The sequence below is a fragment of the Saccharomyces cerevisiae genome, chromosome VII (genome assembly GCF_000146045.2).
Source record: "Saccharomyces cerevisiae S288C chromosome VII, complete sequence".
Classification (NCBI taxonomy): domain Eukaryota; kingdom Fungi; phylum Ascomycota; class Saccharomycetes; order Saccharomycetales; family Saccharomycetaceae; genus Saccharomyces; species Saccharomyces cerevisiae.
In genome coordinates this window covers 435,463-454,727 of record NC_001139.9, presented here as the reverse complement: position 1 = coordinate 454,727, position 19,265 = coordinate 435,463, and the positions used below count along the sequence as shown (strand labels likewise).

The window sequence follows — 19,265 nt, the reverse complement described above, 5'->3', positions numbered from 1 at the left end:
TGTTATTTTTTCTATTGTTATTTTGTTTACGTTTTACCAAAAAGGGCAAAGACGATCCGTCACGAGCGATCATAATAACGGGAAGGGAAACCAAACTTATACTTATTTGTTTATCTTTTTATATATGTATATTTTATCTTAGTCATTTCCTTTAATGTGTGGCCAATTTAGACTCTCAAGCCTAATTCAGGTCTCTTTATGGACCTTCTGGTTTTCGTAGAAGACCTGGTTAACTCACCAACGTCCCTCAAAGTTCTACCTTGGGCATCATCCTTCTTCAATTGATATATTCTAACCATCCAGTTTTCGGAAGTAAAAACTTCGTCGAAGTAGTCTAATGGTGGGACGTCTAATGGTGTGATCATTTGTTGACGCACTCTGTCAGTGGCTTGGCCACCATTGAATAATTGTGGGAAATCTTTGTAGGACATCTTGTAAAGTAGCGAGTTCCTCATGGTCTCAGAAGCCCTTGCATCTACTCTGTATTCTCCCTCTGCGGTATAGAAATCACGCTCTTTTATCTCTTCTGGCCAGATTCCCTCGCTAATTCTGATCATCCACAAGAATTTGTTGATGTCATCACCACCAAACCCAATTAGACCACCAAAGATGACCAAGACATAATCGACATCATGCTCTTTTAGAATTTCGTAAGATTTCTCTTCAGGGGAAGCCATGGCTTTACCAACGATGGCGATGTGAGTATTGTTCCACGTGTTGTTATCGACTAAAGTGGTTCTGTCTGCCATGCCACCAATTTGGTAACCGTAATCCCACCACGCTGCAACCTTACTGTCCTCATCAGAGTTCATTCTTAACCAATAGTACGCTTCCCTGAAGTCGTCGATCAACGCCAATTTACCATCTGGGGTTTGTGATGGCAAAACAACAGAAGGAGAAGAGTATGCAGTTCTTGTTACCCAAGTAGAATGGAAGACGAAAAGATACAAATAAAAGATGAATGATCCGGAAACAATCAATTTGGCCAGTAGTGCCGCAGGTTTGATGGCGTATTTGCGGTCACTTGTCTTGAAATCCAGGTAGATGTCAAATATCTTGGACAATGCGACGGCGGCGGACACACAGATGACTGGTGTCAAAGTCAACATCAATCTAACCATAACACCGGCAAAGTACGAACACAGAACGGAGTAAGCGATGACAAAAACGTGCTCGTCTTTCAAGTCGAGGAATAGTAGGAATACACCGGCGGGGAATAGCCAGATCAAAAAGTGGGTATCAAAGAAGAAAGCGGGCCACGAAACGGGTTGATGTTCGGAAACGGAGGCAATGATAGGAATGTGGATCTTTGCGTAGTTGGTATCCCATAACGAATAAAATCTACCAGTCCAAGGGGCAATCAACCCCATATAGGTCAAGGCAGAAAGTCCGACCACACCAAGGACCAAGATCAAAAACAGAGAAACCATCATGATGACTTTAAACTTAGCTGTGCTGATTTGGCCCTTCACGAAGTCACCGAAGGCGACAATCTGAATCAAACCGAAAACACCCAATGCGGCCATGTGGTCGTTAGACCTGATAGGTAGGAAACCGACAAATGGGATCTGCATGGATGCAACAGTTCCAATAGCGTACCAAGTGGTGTAGGCAGAATACAGTTTGGACGAATATCTGCCCATCAAAATCAGCAAAAAGACATGGAGTGGGATCAAGTTGGTGATGAACACGTATCCACCCCAAGCCGACACCATGTAGAAGTAGAATAAAGCTGCACACGTTGCGTGCATGATAGAGCCAGTCTTTTGGGCCTTAATCCAAAACATGAAAGTGACCATTAATAGTGTAATGGCAATGGCCTCATTATCGTAGGACCCCGCCACTGATCTAGATATATAACCGGGGACAATGGCTATAAAACCAGCAGCCAAAAGCCCAGCGCTGGCATCTTTAATCTCTTTCGTAAATTCGTAAGTCGCCCAGGCGGTGACCCCAGAAAATAGTGGCGCAAATAGCACACAAACGTTTCTGATGTCAATGGGCAAGCCCAACCAGTTGCGCAGGGCGTGCCAGATGAACGCACTAGTCGTCATCAAACCAGGATATAAAGTCCCTCCAGTAACCCTTCCGAGGGGGTACCAGGTACGGTCGTCAAACCAGTTCAAAAACTTGTAAAACGAATTGTTGACGAGATATTTGGTAGCCCTATAATTGAACCAGGGGTCGAATTCATGGATAATAGACTCAAATTTGATGACTGCAAACAAACGTGATGATATGGCAGCCCCAAAAATCGCCACGAAGATGACGAGCTTGAGGATGGTCTGAAACACAGACAAAACACACGACCGGTCGGATCCCATGGCAGCTGTGATAATGACGAATGGTAGTTAGGATTTACGGCTGTGAATGCGATTGCGGATGCTATGTCACGTTGAATTAGACCGTGCTTTTGCTGCTTTTCTTTCTTTCAGACTTGCTCTTTTGTTCGTGTCTTATTTTGTCAATTCTCGACCAGCGCGAAAAAGCAACCGTCGATGGTGACCATTTAGCAGAGGCGAAGAGAAGTAAAAGAAAGCTTATGATATGACTATTGAGACCTGGAATAGGTACGAAGCGCCAGTGAGGAGGACTGGGCAGCACAGTTGTAGTGGAGACCAGAATGACTGCGTTGCATAGTGTGTCCAAAACGCCCGCGATCAAGGAAGAGGAGGAGGACGGTGATGAGCGAGACGGCAGAGGAGTTCCCCTGGGACCAAGGAACCATGACTACCGTGGCAGGAAAGGTGATGAGGAAAGCGGTGCTGACACCGTGACATCTCCCATCACGTTTGAAAAGAAGAAGATAGCGCCCAGGGCGTCAACGCATTCCGAACAGAGTATTTTGAGCAGCATCTCATTGAAATCGATGGTAAATCAACATCGTCAGCAGCAGTTGCAGCAAGAGAGCTCAACAGGGGCAGGCACTGGGTTTGTTGACAGAAAGCAGCAGATCCAATCTCCGGCGATGGTGTCCATATTGAGGAAGAACTCTGCTGAGGAGAATGTTCGCAGCAGCCACAGTAGCAAGCTCGGTGAAGGGCAGATAGATGGTAGGAAGGCTTCTGCTAGTAAGGAGATCGGCAAGACGTTGCCATTCACGGATGACCAAAGATCGAACCCTGAACTAGATCCCACCAATAGCGTGGTGGATGTTAGCAGGGGCAAGAATACAAAGAGCAAAACTGTGTTCAATGAGTTAGAAGATGATGCCGATGACGATGACGAGGTTCGACAAAAGAATCTAACCACGCAGGCGTTACGCAAGTTGTCGTCGTTCAAAATGAATGCTAGTTCTAATTTGAGGTTGAGTAAAGAAAACAAGGCGAAAGAGTCTTCATCTTCGTCCACGTCTTCAGTGTCGTCATCGTCGACGTCGAAGGTGGAAAATATTGTCGACAAGCTGACTACAACGAATTCTAGCTCGATGTCCCAACTGCGGTTTGGCAACACGAACGTCATTATTGATTCGGTGAATCATGCGGCGAAACCGCCGCATCAGCAGATGCTAAGGAAACCCTCGCTGGAATTTTTACCGCAGCCTGCTTCGAGCACTAATCTGAATTTTAATTCCAATAAACATAAATCAAATGTAAGACAGATCAGTAACCCTAAAAAACCGCTATACATCCCCGCCGTGCTGAGGAAAGTTTCAGAGACAAACATAACTAATGACGATCTGTTGAATGCAACATTGTCGTCTTACTACAAGAAGGCATCTAACCTGGAACATGGCTTTAATCCAAGCAAGTCGCAATCCGCTAGCGTTCAGAATGCGAACAACCTACGGATCATATCTTCTCAATCCAGCGTACAATCCAACACATCGTCAATCTTGGAAAGCTACAAAAACAAAATATCCTCGTACTTGTTCCCGAATTCTATTCCGAACAGCGACAGAATCAACTTAATACCAACTATTTCAAACAGAAACTCTGCCAGAGTAAACCCGCCCACTAAGGACCACTGGATTCCGGACAGTAAGAGGAATTCTTGTCGTTACTGCCATAAGCCTTTTACCCTGTGGGAAAGGAAACATCATTGCAGGCATTGCGGGGACATCTTTTGTCAAGACCATTTGCGCCATTGGCTGTACCTGGACTCGCAGGCAAATTTTATAATGATCAACGAACTAAACAACGGTGGCATAAATGGCGGTGGCACTCTCTGTAAAATATGCGATGACTGTCTGGTCGAGTACGAGAACCTTTCAACCACGAACCATAACGCAAACACGAACGAGGATAACATAAACGTTGAGGAGGGCGAAGATGACGATAATGACAATAGGAAGAAATTACGCAATTACTACAAGAATAGGCAGATGAACGCTCTTTTCAGACCAAAGAAGGGCGGTTCGTCCCAAGAGCATGCCACGGTTGATCGAGACACAACAACGCCCATCCAGGTGAAGTCGAACGACGAAGAAGCAGATAATGAGAATACGGGGGGAGAACAAGAAGAAGGTAATGATGTTTTGGGCAGTGTTATCGGCTCTGTGCCTGCAAACTGGAATTGGAGTAGTTTCTGATGAACATTTTTTGCGAGACAAGCGAAGAGAGGATGTACACTATTGATGTATGACCATTATGTATACAATAAACTTAATATAATATGATATAATATAATATAATATATAACACTAACACTTTCCTGAGGATTTTCGGTATGGCGCCGAGCGAAATTTTAAAGAGAACAACAGAAACAGTCACCAAGACTTCTTCAATTAGGCAGCGCAAAACGGACACAACAGCAGTAAAGACAACCGGAATGGACTCGATTATACCGGCAGGCGTCAAGCTAGATGATTTACAAGTGATATTGGCTAAGAACGAGAATGAAACCAGGGACAAAGTGTGTAAGCAGATCAACGAAGCACGCGATGAAATTCTGCCGTTGCGATTGCAGTTCAATGAATTCATACAGATAATGGCAAACATAGACCAAGAAGGATCCAAGCAGGCTGACCGTATGGCCAAATACCTACATATCAGAGACAAGATTTTGCAACTGAACGATAGATTCCAGACTTTGTCTTCGCATTTAGAAGCACTGCAACCTTTATTCAGCACTGTACCAGAATACTTGAAGACTGCAGATAACAGGGACAGAAGTTTCCAGCTTTTGGAACCGTTGAGTACTTATAACAAAAATGGCAACGCCGTTTGCTCGACAGCAACTGTTGTAAGCACCAACCACTCTGCGGCCGCTTCGACACCCACCACAACTGCCACCCCTCATGCAAATCCCATCACACATGCGCACTCGCTTTCGAATCCAAATAGCACCGCTACAATGCAACATAATCCCCTGGCCGGCAAGAGAGGTCCAAAAAGCGGTAGTACTATGGGAACTCCAACCGTACATAATAGCACTGCAGCTGCACCGATTGCGGCACCTAAAAAGCCAAGAAAACCAAGACAAACCAAGAAGGCAAAGGCTCAAGCTCAGGCTCAAGCGCAGGCTCAAGCGCAGGTCTACGCACAGCAGTCGACTGTCCAGACGCCAATAACAGCATCGATGGCAGCCGCGCTACCCAACCCAACTCCTAGCATGATTAACAGCGTTTCGCCCACAAATGTTATGGGCACGCCGCTGACCAACATGATGTCTCCCATGGGGAACGCATACTCAATGGGAGCTCAAAACCAAGGGGGACAAGTATCTATGTCACAATTCAATGGCAGCGGCAATGGATCCAATCCAAATACAAATACAAACTCCAATAACACCCCGCTACAGTCACAATTAAACCTAAACAATCTAACCCCTGCTAATATCCTAAATATGAGCATGAATAACGATTTCCAGCAGCAGCAGCAACAGCAACAGCAGCAGCAGCAGCCTCAACCACAGTACAATATGAATATGGGCATGAATAACATGAATAACGGGGGGAAAGAACTGGATTCTCTAGACCTGAACAATCTGGAATTAGGTGGTCTGAACATGGATTTCTTGTGACTGGTGCATCTATGTATCCAAGATAGTAATTATCTGTATAATCTTCTATTCTTTATACCTTATTACCCGAAAGGCTTTTCTTTTTATTTTTTATTTTTTTTCACTTCTTGACCGTGGAAGAATGACTAATTTTACTATTTGTCATATAAGAATCATCGAGATTCTTACACTTTTTATGGACTGTAAACATCGATTGCTCCAAAAAGGGACATAGCACACCGACAGACCATGTCAGAACAACTCAGACAAACATTTGCTAACGCTAAAAAAGAAAACAGGAACGCCTTGGTCACATTTATGACCGCAGGTTACCCAACAGTCAAAGACACTGTCCCTATTCTCAAGGGTTTCCAGGATGGTGGTGTAGATATCATCGAATTGGGTATGCCCTTCTCTGATCCAATTGCAGATGGTCCTACAATTCAATTATCTAATACTGTGGCTTTGCAAAACGGTGTTACCTTGCCTCAAACTCTAGAAATGGTCTCCCAAGCTAGAAATGAAGGTGTTACCGTACCCATAATCCTAATGGGTTACTATAACCCTATTCTAAACTACGGTGAAGAAAGATTTATTCAGGACGCTGCCAAGGCTGGTGCTAATGGTTTTATCATCGTCGATTTGCCACCAGAGGAGGCGTTGAAGGTCAGAAACTACATCAATGATAATGGTTTGAGCCTGATCCCACTAGTGGCTCCTTCTACCACCGACGAAAGATTGGAATTACTATCGCATATTGCCGATTCGTTTGTCTACGTTGTGTCTAGAATGGGTACTACTGGTGTTCAAAGTTCTGTGGCCAGTGATTTGGATGAACTCATCTCTAGAGTCAGAAAGTACACCAAGGATACTCCTTTGGCCGTTGGGTTTGGTGTCTCTACCAGAGAACATTTCCAATCAGTTGGTAGTGTTGCTGACGGTGTAGTGATTGGTTCCAAAATCGTCACATTATGTGGAGATGCTCCAGAGGGCAAAAGGTACGACGTTGCTAAGGAATATGTACAGGGAATTCTAAATGGTGCTAAGCATAAGGTTCTGTCCAAGGACGAATTCTTTGCCTTTCAAAAAGAGTCCTTGAAGTCCGCAAACGTTAAGAAGGAAATACTGGACGAATTTGATGAAAATCACAAGCACCCAATTAGATTTGGGGACTTTGGTGGTCAGTATGTCCCAGAAGCTCTTCATGCATGTCTAAGAGAGTTGGAAAAGGGTTTTGATGAAGCTGTCGCCGATCCCACATTCTGGGAAGACTTCAAATCCTTGTATTCTTATATTGGCCGTCCTTCTTCACTACACAAAGCTGAGAGATTAACTGAGCATTGTCAAGGTGCTCAAATCTGGTTGAAGAGAGAAGATCTTAACCACACGGGATCTCACAAGATCAACAATGCTTTAGCACAAGTTCTTCTAGCTAAAAGATTAGGCAAGAAGAACGTTATTGCTGAAACCGGTGCTGGTCAACACGGTGTTGCCACTGCCACTGCATGTGCTAAATTTGGCTTAACCTGTACTGTGTTCATGGGTGCAGAAGATGTTCGTCGCCAAGCTTTAAACGTCTTCAGAATGAGAATTCTCGGTGCTAAAGTAATTGCTGTTACTAATGGTACAAAGACTCTAAGAGACGCTACTTCAGAGGCATTCAGATTTTGGGTTACTAACTTGAAAACTACTTACTACGTCGTCGGTTCTGCCATTGGTCCTCACCCATATCCAACTTTGGTTAGAACTTTCCAAAGTGTCATTGGTAAAGAAACCAAGGAACAGTTTGCTGCCATGAACAATGGTAAATTACCTGACGCAGTTGTTGCATGTGTTGGGGGTGGTTCCAACTCTACAGGTATGTTTTCACCATTCGAGCATGATACTTCCGTTAAGTTATTGGGTGTGGAAGCCGGTGGTGATGGTGTAGATACAAAGTTCCACTCTGCTACTCTAACTGCCGGTAGACCTGGTGTCTTCCATGGTGTCAAGACTTATGTCTTGCAAGATAGTGATGGTCAAGTCCATGATACTCATTCTGTTTCTGCTGGGTTAGACTACCCAGGTGTCGGTCCAGAATTGGCATATTGGAAATCTACTGGCCGTGCTCAATTCATTGCAGCTACTGACGCTCAGGCTCTGCTTGGCTTTAAATTATTATCTCAATTAGAAGGTATTATTCCCGCTTTGGAATCTTCTCATGCTGTTTATGGCGCTTGCGAATTGGCTAAGACGATGAAGCCTGATCAACATTTGGTTATCAATATTTCTGGTAGAGGTGATAAAGATGTCCAAAGTGTCGCTGAAGTCTTGCCGAAATTAGGTCCAAAGATAGGTTGGGATTTGAGATTCGAAGAAGACCCATCTGCCTAATGAGTAATATCTGATAAGGAACGCTTTTATTTAGCTTTTTAACTACATAGACGAATATAATATACGATCGGGATACATTAGCATATTCAGCTCTTTTACCTCTCAATTTGCTCAAGATTAGTATCGTGACCAATTTTAGATCATTTCGGTCAGAACAGCCACATTTTCGCGTAATTTAAAAGTTCAATTATTGTATGCGTGACACACTATATTAGCGTCAACTGTTAATAAGGAAGTAGTGGATAATAACGGTTCAGGTTGCTTCACAATGCTTATTTCAAAATCTAAGATGTTTAAAACATTTTGGATACTAACCAGCATAGTTCTCCTGGCATCTGCCACCGTTGATATTAGTAAACTACAAGAATTCGAAGAATATCAAAAGTTCACGAATGAATCTTTACTGTGGGCACCGTATAGATCCAATTGTTACTTTGGTATGAGGCCCAGATATGTCCATGAAAGTCCACTAATTATGGGTATCATGTGGTTCAACAGTTTGAGTCAGGATGGCTTACATTCGTTAAGACATTTTGCAACGCCTCAGGATAAATTGCAAAAGTATGGTTGGGAAGTGTATGATCCAAGAATTGGTGGTAAAGAAGTTTTTATTGATGAAAAAAATAACTTGAACTTGACTGTTTATTTTGTAAAGAGCAAGAACGGGGAAAATTGGTCAGTGAGAGTTCAAGGTGAGCCTTTGGATCCCAAGAGACCATCTACAGCATCTGTCGTATTGTACTTTAGTCAAAATGGTGGCGAGATAGATGGAAAATCTTCCTTAGCAATGATAGGTCATGACGGCCCTAATGACATGAAATTCTTCGGATATTCTAAAGAATTAGGCGAGTATCATCTTACAGTAAAGGACAATTTTGGTCACTACTTCAAAAATCCGGAATATGAAACCATGGAAGTAGCACCAGGAAGTGACTGCTCTAAAACAAGTCATTTATCACTTCAAATCCCGGATAAAGAAGTTTGGAAGGCTCGTGATGTTTTCCAATCTCTAGTTAGCGATTCGATACGTGATATACTGGAAAAGGAAGAGACAAAGCAGCGTCCTGCTGATTTAATACCAAGTGTTTTAACTATTAGAAATTTGTACAATTTTAATCCTGGTAATTTTCATTATATACAAAAGACATTTGATTTGACCAAAAAAGATGGGTTCCAATTTGATATCACTTACAATAAACTTGGCACTACTCAAAGTATTTCCACCAGGGAACAAGTTACGGAGTTGATTACTTGGTCACTAAATGAGATAAACGCGCGTTTTGATAAGCAGTTTAGTTTTGGAGAAGGTCCCGACTCAATTGAAAGCGTGGAGGTCAAAAGAAGATTTGCTTTAGAGACGCTATCAAACCTATTAGGAGGAATCGGTTATTTCTATGGGAATCAACTAATTGATCGTGAAACAGAATTTGATGAGAGCCAGTTTACAGAGATCAAACTGCTGAATGCAAAAGAGGAAGGTCCATTTGAACTGTTTACCAGCGTTCCGAGCCGTGGCTTTTTCCCACGTGGATTCTATTGGGATGAAGGTTTCCATCTTCTACAAATTATGGAGTATGATTTTGACCTTGCCTTTGAAATCTTAGCGAGCTGGTTTGAAATGATCGAAGATGATAGTGGTTGGATTGCTAGAGAAATTATACTGGGTAATGAGGCAAGGAGTAAAGTTCCGCAGGAATTTCAGGTGCAAAATCCCAATATTGCTAATCCGCCAACTTTATTGCTAGCATTTAGTGAAATGCTTTCTAGGGCCATTGAAAACATCGGCGATTTCAACAGTGACAGCTACCACCAAGTCATGTTCAATAGTAGGACAGCCAAGTTTATGACGAACAATCTAGAAGCCAATCCTGGCTTGCTAACCGAATATGCCAAGAAAATTTATCCTAAGCTATTGAAGCACTATAATTGGTTCAGAAAATCTCAAACAGGACTTATTGATGAATATGAGGAAATATTGGAAGATGAAGGAATATGGGATAAGATTCATAAGAACGAAGTTTATAGATGGGTTGGGCGTACCTTCACTCATTGTTTGCCAAGCGGTATGGATGACTATCCTAGAGCACAACCACCAGATGTAGCAGAATTGAACGTAGACGCATTAGCATGGGTGGGCGTTATGACAAGATCCATGAAGCAAATTGCTCACGTGTTGAAGTTAACACAGGACGAGCAAAGATATGCACAAATTGAGCAAGAGGTGGTCGAGAATCTGGATTTGTTACACTGGAGTGAAAATGACAATTGCTACTGTGATATTAGCATCGATCCAGAAGACGATGAGATTAGGGAGTTTGTATGTCATGAGGGTTACGTCTCCGTATTGCCCTTTGCATTGAAGCTAATCCCCAAAAACTCACCCAAGCTAGAGAAAGTAGTTGCTTTGATGAGTGACCCAGAAAAAATCTTTTCAGACTACGGGCTGTTATCACTATCGAGACAAGACGACTATTTCGGCAAGGATGAAAACTATTGGAGAGGCCCAATTTGGATGAATATTAATTACTTGTGTCTTGACGCAATGAGATACTACTACCCAGAGGTGATTCTCGACGTGGCTGGTGAGGCTAGCAATGCCAAGAAACTGTACCAAAGTTTAAAGATTAATCTCAGTAACAACATATACAAAGTTTGGGAAGAACAAGGTTATTGTTATGAAAATTACAGTCCGATAGATGGTCATGGTACTGGTGCTGAGCATTTCACAGGCTGGACAGCACTTGTTGTCAACATCCTTGGACGCTTCTGAATCTATGTAGATATTTTCAGTCATATAAACAGATATGTAACCAGATATGTACCAGTATGCAGGATGAAAATTATAAATGTTCCAGCTATTCGAAAAGGGCCTCGCATCTCTTAGTTAGAGCCAGCATTTTCAGCTTTTTTTTTCTCGCGTTTATTTACATTTCGATGCGGCTGTGAGAAAAAGTTAAAAAATCGTGGAAACCAGCAACTGGTAACTAGCAGTCTGGGCCATTGCAGCTAAAAGCCAGACAAATAAACAATCGAAAACACACTCGAAACATGCATTATGAAATGTCACATTTTTTTTTTTCTTTTGGGGATTAATGGTTGCGAAGTGAGGTCTTTTCTATTTACTGCGGTAAGATGAATAAAAGTTAGGGAATGTTATTGTTTACAAGCTGGATACTAGATCTCAAAATGTTAAAGTGTAAGGACTGACAACAAAATATGCTGCACCGAAAACAAATTAAGAATCTGAGGAGGGACTATTTAAGTGGAAAGAAAATTGAAGTTCAATGATCGTGTTTTCCTTCTGCTTATCCAAATACACTGTTATATATTAAGGCAACAGTACTATAATCGTCAGTTACGCAACAAAGACAGTCCACTCTTTTAGAAGAATAAGCCTTTACTGACATACCTCCACTGTAATAAATCTATTCTATTCTCTGTACTGTTTATCGACTTATTATTACGCTACACTCATTGATATAATATCTAATAGAAAACCATCATGATTTCACCCATAAGCTTTCTATCATCGCTGCTATGCTTAACTTATCTAACCTCAGCTTTACCGATTCTTCCTAAGAGAGAAGTTGTAACGAGAGTTCACACAGCAAGCACAACTAATGTTGTGACTGATTTTTACTCCACTACTACCGAAGTTGTTATTGCCCCAACTGTCGAATTCCTAATAAGCGATAGTGTTACCTTTACAACAACCTTAATTCCACAAGGTGTGAACCCAACAGCTGAACCAACTACGACTATCACTAAAGTTCTCTTAAAAAAGGCTGAAATGAGTACATCTTCGCAGCCAACCTCTACTTTGCAGCCAAGCACTATTCCACAATCAACCTCCTCTTTTCAAGCAGAATCTACTTTGCAAGCCGTCTCTACGCAACAAACTGCTATGTCTGTTTCTGCAGGTACTAGTGAGGATGTGCAACAATTAGCTACTACTTCTACCTCTATCTCCTCCTCTCCTTCCCCTACCACTACGTCTACTTCCACACAAAATATCGTGAGTGGTGTCGGTGAAGCCAATGTTGAAGGCAACACTCAAAGTCAGCATCATTCTTACCAAGCAGCTGCGACTTCAACTTTGAATCAACAAACGAGTACCTCAATTGCTTCTCAGGAGTCCACCGAATCAACCAATACACCTACGTCGTCCTCTACGTCGTCCTCTACTTCTTCTTCTACTTCTTCTTCTACTTCTTCCTCTACTTCTTCTTCTACTTCTTCCTCTACTTCGTCCTCTACTTCGTCCTCTACTTCATCCACACAGGAAACAGCCGCTACCACCTCTGAAGGTTCCTCTAGTAGCAGCGCTGCTATAACTTCTTCTCCAAAGGCTATTGCATATTCACCATATAATGATGATGGCTCTTGTAAGTCTGCAGACGCTGTCTCTTCTGACTTAACGTTGATCAAATCTAAAGGTATTTCCAAAATCCGTGTTTATGGCACCGACTGTAATTCCTTTGAAACCGTCCAACCAGCAGCCGTAAAACTAGGTATTAAGATTAACCAAGGTTTGTATATCACCAGTAGCGGCGTTGATTCCATAGATGATTCTGTTACCACATTGATTCAATATGGTCAAACTAACGGTTGGGATGTCTTTGATTTCATTACTGTTGGAAATGAAGCTATCAATAATGGTTGGTGTTCAGTTTCTGATTTGATTAGTAAAATTTCCTCTGTCAAATCCAAATTAAGCGAAGCTGGCTATTCTGGCCAAATTACTACCAGTGAGCCCCCTGTCTCATTTGAAAATAACCCTGATTTGTGCAAAAAATCTGATATTGACTTCGTTGGTATCAACCCACATGCCTACTTTGATACTAGCGCCAGTGCTGAAACTGCCGGTACATTTGTTAAGGGTCAAGTTGAATTAATTCAAGGTGTTTGTGGTACTTCTAATGTTTTCGTCACGGAAACAGGTTACCCATCGTCTGGTATTCAAAATGGAGGCAACATTCCATCCACTGCTAACCAAATTACTGCAGTCCAAAACATCTTGAATGAAATGGACTTGGATGTTACAATCTTATCGACTTACAATGATTACTGGAAGGCTCCCGGTGATTACGGTATCGAACAATCTTTCGGTGTGATTGAATATTTTCCATAAGTTTTCTAAATCGAATAGAGAAACATGCATATAAAAGATCAGAAAACAGTAATTAGATCTTTTCCATTACGACATTAACGATATAGATGTTTTACAAATTTGCGGTTCTAATTTCTAACTACAAATACACCAGGGTATAGGTTAAAGATAAAATAAAGAAGACAGGAAGCAAGAATGTAAGTTTGGCATTGAAATGTGCACGAGTACTTCTTACTCTTCTTATATACGGGATTATTCAGTTCATTTACATATCTACATTATCATTTCACTTTGTATATTATAACATTCAGGTAATTATCAATTTTTAATTTTTAGAATGGTTGTTAAAATTTCATACTTATTCAAGTCAAGGAATAAATTAAAATAAATACTCCTATTATTTGGCCCGATTAGTGTCAGTTCAAACGTTATTTGATTTTATCCTTACGCTTTATGTGGTTTGTACGTGTTGATGATTTTCCTATAAAATATATGCGGATTTAGCTCAGTTGGGAGAGCGCCAGACTGAAGAAAAAACTTCGGTCAAGTTATCTGGAGGTCCTGTGTTCGATCCACAGAATTCGCATAATAAGCCATACGGGCTTCAAAAAATTTTTAGTTTTTTCCAGTTTTTAGTGAATAATAACTGTCTAGGGATGCCCTTATTTTCTCCTTGTCAGGACTTAATAATGAGTCCGCACCTCTTTTTCTTCTTAAAGAGATATTTCTTAAATAAAATTACTATACAATTACTGCTAAGATATTAACCATTGTAGGTTATTGACCTGTGTATCTATGAGCCTTCTATAATGCTTTATACCATTGTGCTTATCCATATGAATTTATTTTTTTTTTTTTTTGAGAAAGAATTTCGATCTAACGTTCTTTTAAAGCCTTGTTCCTTTTCTCTCTTCTTCTCATTCTTTCAACCTTCTTAGCATGCATCTTAGCAGCCAAACGTTCGTATCTTTCATTCTCTTCCTTCTTCTCTCTTCTTTCCTTTAACATGGTTATTTTAGCTTGACGAGCTTCTTCCTTCTCATCCTTCAAAGCCTTCAATCTTTCTTTGAACTGTTTATCTTCGAGTCTTTTTTGTTTTTTCAACTCCCATGATGTTAACTTCTTGTTCTTAACGACTCTGCTTTTGGCCCTCAGCGGTGTCTTTTCTGCCTTCCATACCTTCCCACTAACTGGAGTGCCTTTTGCCGCTTTTTGACTTTCTCCTGTTTCATTCACCATATTTCCTGGTTATGTTTTATTTTGCTTTCAATGAATATGGACAGTATTCCTTTAAAATTGGAAGCTCAACGTAATAGACTTCTATCTATCATATAAAATTGCTGATGGATTCCTGAAAATTTTATCTCATCGCTTTTTCCAGTTTCGGAGGAGGCGGATGAAAAATCGTCGCAGAGATAATTATGATATTGAACAGTATGAGAATGATTGATTATTAGCGGAAAGGAACCCACACGAGCAAGAGGGCAAAGAATGCCTTCTGCTTAAACAATATTTACATGAAAGAACTATTTCAGCAAAAGAAACCCATTTTCGGGTAGAAGGTAAATAAAATAAGGTTAATGAATAGTCTAAGATTTATATATTATAGAAAAATACACATCAAACCAATTGTCTTCCAACAAATCGTTTGAACTTACCTTATTTAAGCCAAGGTGGTCAAGATATCAGAGTCACCAGCTTCCAAAATAGAGACAACACCGACTCTGAATAACTTACCGACAGCAGTACCCAATTCGTTGTTACCACCTTGGAAGTAGTAGACCTTAGTCTTGGACAACATAGCGTAATATTCCAATTCGGACTTTCTCAAAACTGGAGTGTTAGCGGCAATGATGATCAACTTAGACTTACCTTGTCTCAAAGACTTGACAGTGGACTTGTAACCTAAGGTGTACTTACCAGACTTGATAACCAAAGCCAACTTTTGGTTGATAGATTCTTGGGATTTAACTGGGGCCTGTTGAAATGTAAACGATAAAAAATAACGTATTAACTTGTTAGTAGATTATTCAAAGTTTTTGCATATCTCACTTTTATTTCACAGTCATGGAGAAGCATCCTTTGAACGGACTCTCTCAAACACAAGAGCAGGAATAAACTTTGAAAATTCATGTTTGTATTCCAAGCCTTCTTGCTAATCCCATGAAAGAATAAAGCGAAATAGTTATAAAATCATGTTATACTGACCATCTCTGCGTATATTGATTAATTGAATAAGCTGTAGGTTCTTAAACACTCCGGTCTGTTTGGTTATATTATAAAAGAGCAAGGAGTAAGTATAAACTGTAATGAACATTCCAACAAATGGAAGTTAAAACTTCGACATTAAGTAGCTTATCGAAATAGATGAAAGAGAATGATTAGGATGAAAATACACCAGCGTGGTTACGTGCTATCGCCCAGCGTGAGCTTTGCCATTCCGTCTCCAATAGGAAAAAAAATTGAAAAAAAAAAAAATTTAAATGCGGCCCTAGCTGAAAAAAAGATACGTTTCTTGGAAAAAGACCTTACCATCCATACATTTTGGAACGTTACATCTGTGCACCACATATTTTTGATCTCAGATTTTAGTGTTTTTTTTTTTGGTCCTTGTTGAACCTCTTATTTCCCGCCTACAAAGTAATGATCCTTACTGCGGTGCTAGATGGGGGTTCAGTCTCTCCAGGCAGGACGACACGAGAATAGACGGGCTGATCCCGTCTGGCACGCAGAGACGGGAGGAAATACCACACAGACTGGCGGTTGGCGTCCTATCCAGAAGTGATATACTGTCAATGTACTGCATGATATATTCAACGGATGGTGTGTATTTTAGTACGTTTACGCAGTTTGCGCTGTTGCTATTGCCAAGTTAAGCAAGACACCAAGACAATAACTTGAGAGGTATGTCCCTATATGATGATGATTCATAATTAATGGCGACCGAGGGCAGCGTTGTGCTAGAAAGCAATGTATTAATATATGAGAGAGCTTCAGATAGCCAATACACCGGAATTTAGACTTTGACAGGATTGTGGCTTGTTCCAGTATAACTTATAATATATGTCAACCTTTGAGCAGGAAACCCAATGAAAATGCTTCATTACATATATACGATATGGAGAAGCATGAAAAATAACAGCGTGAGATGTTATCCATGTTGCAAGAACCTAGTAAAATGAATTCTGAATTTGCAAAAAGTCCATATTTCCACGTTCTCCTCTTCCTACAATTTTGCGAACGCCTGAACAACCATGCGGATTACCATTATTTATATTGACAAGATGGCTACCTATGAAAAGCATAGACTTACTAACATTTTTTTTTTCAAATATGTTTGAAAAACGTGGATTAATATAGTGATAAAATGAAGGTTGAAATCGATTCTTTTTCAGGTGCCAAAATCTACCCAGGCAGAGGTACCTTGTTTGTCCGTGGTGACTCCAAAATCTTCAGATTCCAAAACTCCAAATCTGCCTCTTTGTTCAAGCAAAGAAAGAACCCAAGAAGAATCGCTTGGACTGTCTTATTCAGAAAGCATCACAAGAAGGGTATCACCGAAGAAGTTGCTAAGAAGAGATCTAGAAAAACCGTTAAGGCCCAAAGACCAATTACCGGTGCTTCTTTGGACTTGATCAAGGAAAGAAGATCTTTGAAGCCAGAAGTTAGAAAGGCTAACAGAGAAGAAAAATTGAAGGCCAACAAAGAAAAGAAGAAGGCTGAAAAGGCTGCTAGAAAGGCTGAAAAGGCTAAGTCTGCTGGTACTCAAAGTTCTAAGTTCTCCAAGCAACAAGCTAAGGGTGCTTTCCAAAAGGTTGCTGCTACTTCTCGTTAAGATTTATGCTCGAACTTATTATGTACAATGAATATTTTTCTTTTAAATCATTTTTAAATATTTCAATTTAGTATTATTTTCTGTATAATTCATTCGCGAGGTATAATCTACCATCCACTTCTCTATCATTATACTCCCATATTTTTTTATTCACAGGCTAGACAATGGTAATGGTGCTTTAGATGATTTCAGTGGATTACATTCGCACAATAGAATAAATGACTAATTTTCAAGAATTTGTTTCAACCTGCCGGCATTCAGTTATTATAAGTTATTGTTTGATGGTAAAACTTCGCCATCACCGGTTGCTGCGTTTATTGCAAAATTACTGAAACCATGTAATTTCCGAATACGGTAATTACACGCAGTTTGAAATTTGACATGCAAGTTTAACAAAAAAACTTCTGTCCGCATCTAAAGCTTAATTAAGGGACTGTTTCATACCTTCAGATCCAATATACTGAATATCAGGCAATTGATTTCCCTTGTAAATATACAATATAAATAGTTGTAAGAAGAGGTGATATGTTAAGTTTCCATTTTGACGTATTCCTCATTCTAGAATGATTGTAAGCTCTCAACAGTCACTTGTGTGCCAAAATATTATACCTACTTCATACATTTTCAATTAAGATGCAGTTACTTCGCTGTTTTTCAATATTTTCTGTTATTGCTTCAGTTTTAGCACAGGAACTGACAACTATATGCGAGCAAATCCCCTCACCAACTTTAGAATCGACGCCGTACTCTTTGTCAACGACTACTATTTTGGCCAACGGGAAGGCAATGCAAGGAGTTTTTGAATATTACAAATCAGTAACGTTTGTCAGTAATTGCGGTTCTCACCCCTCAACAACTAGCAAAGGCAGCCCCATAAACACACAGTATGTTTTTTGAGCCTTCCCCCCCAAGTTTCCATTTCATCGTTCGTGACACTTATAAACTAGTGTAAGATTATTTACCTATATATAATTTGATAATAATAGCAAAGAATAAGAAAAAAAAACAATCATGATAAGTAAAATAGCAAGTGTTCCGGTACGGAACAACCAATTGCTTTTCACATCAAATGTCCTCAAATCCAATTTCTTCCTGTAAAGATTTCGTTAGTATATTCAAAAGAAAAGGTCTCGAAAAATGTTCAAAATACATACCAAAAATTCATTCATATTTTTCGGGCACACTGAGTCCTTTATTGTAGCAATTAGGTTTTTGCAAATCTTTGATCTCTTCGTGATTTCTTTTTGTAGCAGCGTATCTTCAGACATTATCCGCTTGACAATCTCATCATTTGCTGGATCCCAATCATCCTGTAGACTTTGTAATTTTGATTCAATCTTTTTCAACTCGTTTTCTTCGTTTTCAATGATTGTTAGGAGATCTTCATTTTCAGGTTCTTTAGTTACAGAGTCAAGAGCGTCTTTGGCCGTTGATTTATCTCTCTCTAGTTCTATTAAATCATTTCTCAGTTGCAATACAGTTTCAAAATCAAACTGAGAAGGATCAATATTGCTTGGTAATGCTGTATCTTGTTCATTACAAGAGTAAATTATAATCTTTCCGAAGGTTTTAGACACTATGCGTTTCTCGTTAACGAGATTTTCTAATGCTTTGGTTGCTGTTGTTTTTGTCACTTTATTGTGCAAATTCTGAACTATATCATTTACAGAAAATGGTTTATATTGTGACACCAAGTAATCTTCTATTAATTGTTCAGCTGATAAAATACCCGGGGTACAATTGTTAGTAATGGCGGTATTTGATGAGCATGTAAAAAAATACTTAACCTTCTGAGCCTTTTGCCTGAATGGCTCTATCGTTTGATTTCTTTTTCGGTGCCATATCTTTCAAATAGAGCCTGGTCAGTTCACGTTAGCTTTATTATTAATATTTGTTAGAAACAACTCTTAAAACGCTTCTCTTTTTCGGTCGCGTAAAAGGATAATATTATTAATGGAAAATTTAGCCGCCGAGGACATAATCTTTTGAATCTTCATAAAAAAG

The 19,265-nt window shown here is 40.2% G+C and overlaps 11 protein-coding genes and 1 non-coding gene across 12 annotated transcripts; 8 read left to right on the top strand and 4 right to left on the bottom strand.

The window, feature by feature from the left end:
* Positions 1-167: 167 nt before the first annotated feature.
* STT3 (dolichyl-diphosphooligosaccharide--protein glycosyltransferase subunit STT3) lies at positions 168-2,324 on the bottom strand (the record flags this gene model as incomplete). Its single annotated transcript, NM_001180887.1, has 1 exon — positions 168-2,324. One exon carries the CDS (start codon positions 2,322-2,324, stop codon positions 168-170), a length of 2,157 nt encoding a protein of 718 aa, NP_011493.1.
* A 299-nt stretch (positions 2,325-2,623) lies between these two features.
* PIB2 (Pib2p) lies at positions 2,624-4,531 on the top strand (the record flags this gene model as incomplete). Its single annotated transcript, NM_001180888.3, has 1 exon — positions 2,624-4,531. One exon carries the CDS (start codon positions 2,624-2,626, stop codon positions 4,529-4,531), a length of 1,908 nt encoding a protein of 635 aa, NP_011492.3.
* A 239-nt stretch (positions 4,532-4,770) lies between these two features.
* Positions 4,771-5,964, top strand: PGD1 (Pgd1p; the record flags this gene model as incomplete). Its single annotated transcript, NM_001180890.1, has 1 exon — positions 4,771-5,964. The coding sequence occupies one exon, from the start codon at positions 4,771-4,773 to the stop codon at positions 5,962-5,964; it is 1,194 nt and encodes a 397-aa protein (NP_011490.2).
* A 228-nt stretch (positions 5,965-6,192) lies between these two features.
* Positions 6,193-8,316, top strand: TRP5 (tryptophan synthase TRP5; the record flags this gene model as incomplete). The annotated part of the gene is made up of 1 exon (NM_001180891.1): positions 6,193-8,316. One exon carries the CDS (start codon positions 6,193-6,195, stop codon positions 8,314-8,316), a length of 2,124 nt encoding a protein of 707 aa, NP_011489.1.
* A 268-nt stretch (positions 8,317-8,584) lies between these two features.
* CWH41 (mannosyl-oligosaccharide glucosidase) lies at positions 8,585-11,086 on the top strand (the record flags this gene model as incomplete). The annotated part of the gene is made up of 1 exon (NM_001180892.1): positions 8,585-11,086. The coding sequence occupies one exon, from the start codon at positions 8,585-8,587 to the stop codon at positions 11,084-11,086; it is 2,502 nt and encodes an 833-aa protein (NP_011488.1).
* Positions 11,087-11,818: 732 nt separating this feature from the next.
* SCW11 (putative glucan endo-1,3-beta-D-glucosidase) lies at positions 11,819-13,447 on the top strand (the record flags this gene model as incomplete). Its single annotated transcript, NM_001180893.3, has 1 exon — positions 11,819-13,447. The coding sequence occupies one exon, from the start codon at positions 11,819-11,821 to the stop codon at positions 13,445-13,447; it is 1,629 nt and encodes a 542-aa protein (NP_011487.3).
* Positions 13,448-13,920: 473 nt separating this feature from the next.
* YNCG0020C lies at positions 13,921-14,012 on the top strand. Its single transcript is given in 2 exon segments — positions 13,921-13,957; positions 13,977-14,012. It is a non-coding gene; the product is annotated as a tRNA-Phe (tRNA).
* Positions 14,013-14,302: 290 nt separating this feature from the next.
* On the bottom strand, positions 14,303-14,665 carry CGR1 (Cgr1p; the record flags this gene model as incomplete). Its single annotated transcript, NM_001180894.1, has 1 exon — positions 14,303-14,665. The coding sequence occupies one exon, from the start codon at positions 14,663-14,665 to the stop codon at positions 14,303-14,305; it is 363 nt and encodes a 120-aa protein (NP_011486.1).
* Positions 14,666-15,089: 424 nt separating this feature from the next.
* On the bottom strand, positions 15,090-15,637 carry RPL30 (60S ribosomal protein eL30 RPL30; the record flags this gene model as incomplete). Its single annotated transcript, NM_001180895.1, has 2 exons — positions 15,090-15,404; positions 15,635-15,637. 2 exons carry the CDS (start codon positions 15,635-15,637, stop codon positions 15,090-15,092), a joined length of 318 nt encoding a protein of 105 aa, NP_011485.1.
* A 1,156-nt stretch (positions 15,638-16,793) lies between these two features.
* Positions 16,794-17,261, top strand: RPL24A (60S ribosomal protein eL24 RPL24A; the record flags this gene model as incomplete). The annotated part of the gene is made up of 1 exon (NM_001180896.1): positions 16,794-17,261. One exon carries the CDS (start codon positions 16,794-16,796, stop codon positions 17,259-17,261), a length of 468 nt encoding a protein of 155 aa, NP_011484.1.
* A 633-nt stretch (positions 17,262-17,894) lies between these two features.
* On the top strand, positions 17,895-18,158 carry AGA2 (Aga2p; the record flags this gene model as incomplete). The annotated part of the gene is made up of 1 exon (NM_001180897.3): positions 17,895-18,158. The coding sequence occupies one exon, from the start codon at positions 17,895-17,897 to the stop codon at positions 18,156-18,158; it is 264 nt and encodes an 87-aa protein (NP_011483.3).
* A 168-nt stretch (positions 18,159-18,326) lies between these two features.
* Positions 18,327-19,103, bottom strand: HOP2 (Hop2p; the record flags this gene model as incomplete). The annotated part of the gene is made up of 3 exons (NM_001180898.2): positions 18,327-18,353; positions 18,416-18,978; positions 19,049-19,103. The coding sequence occupies 3 exons, from the start codon at positions 19,101-19,103 to the stop codon at positions 18,327-18,329; spliced, it is 645 nt and encodes a 214-aa protein (NP_011482.3).
* Positions 19,104-19,265: the final 162 nt, after the last annotated feature.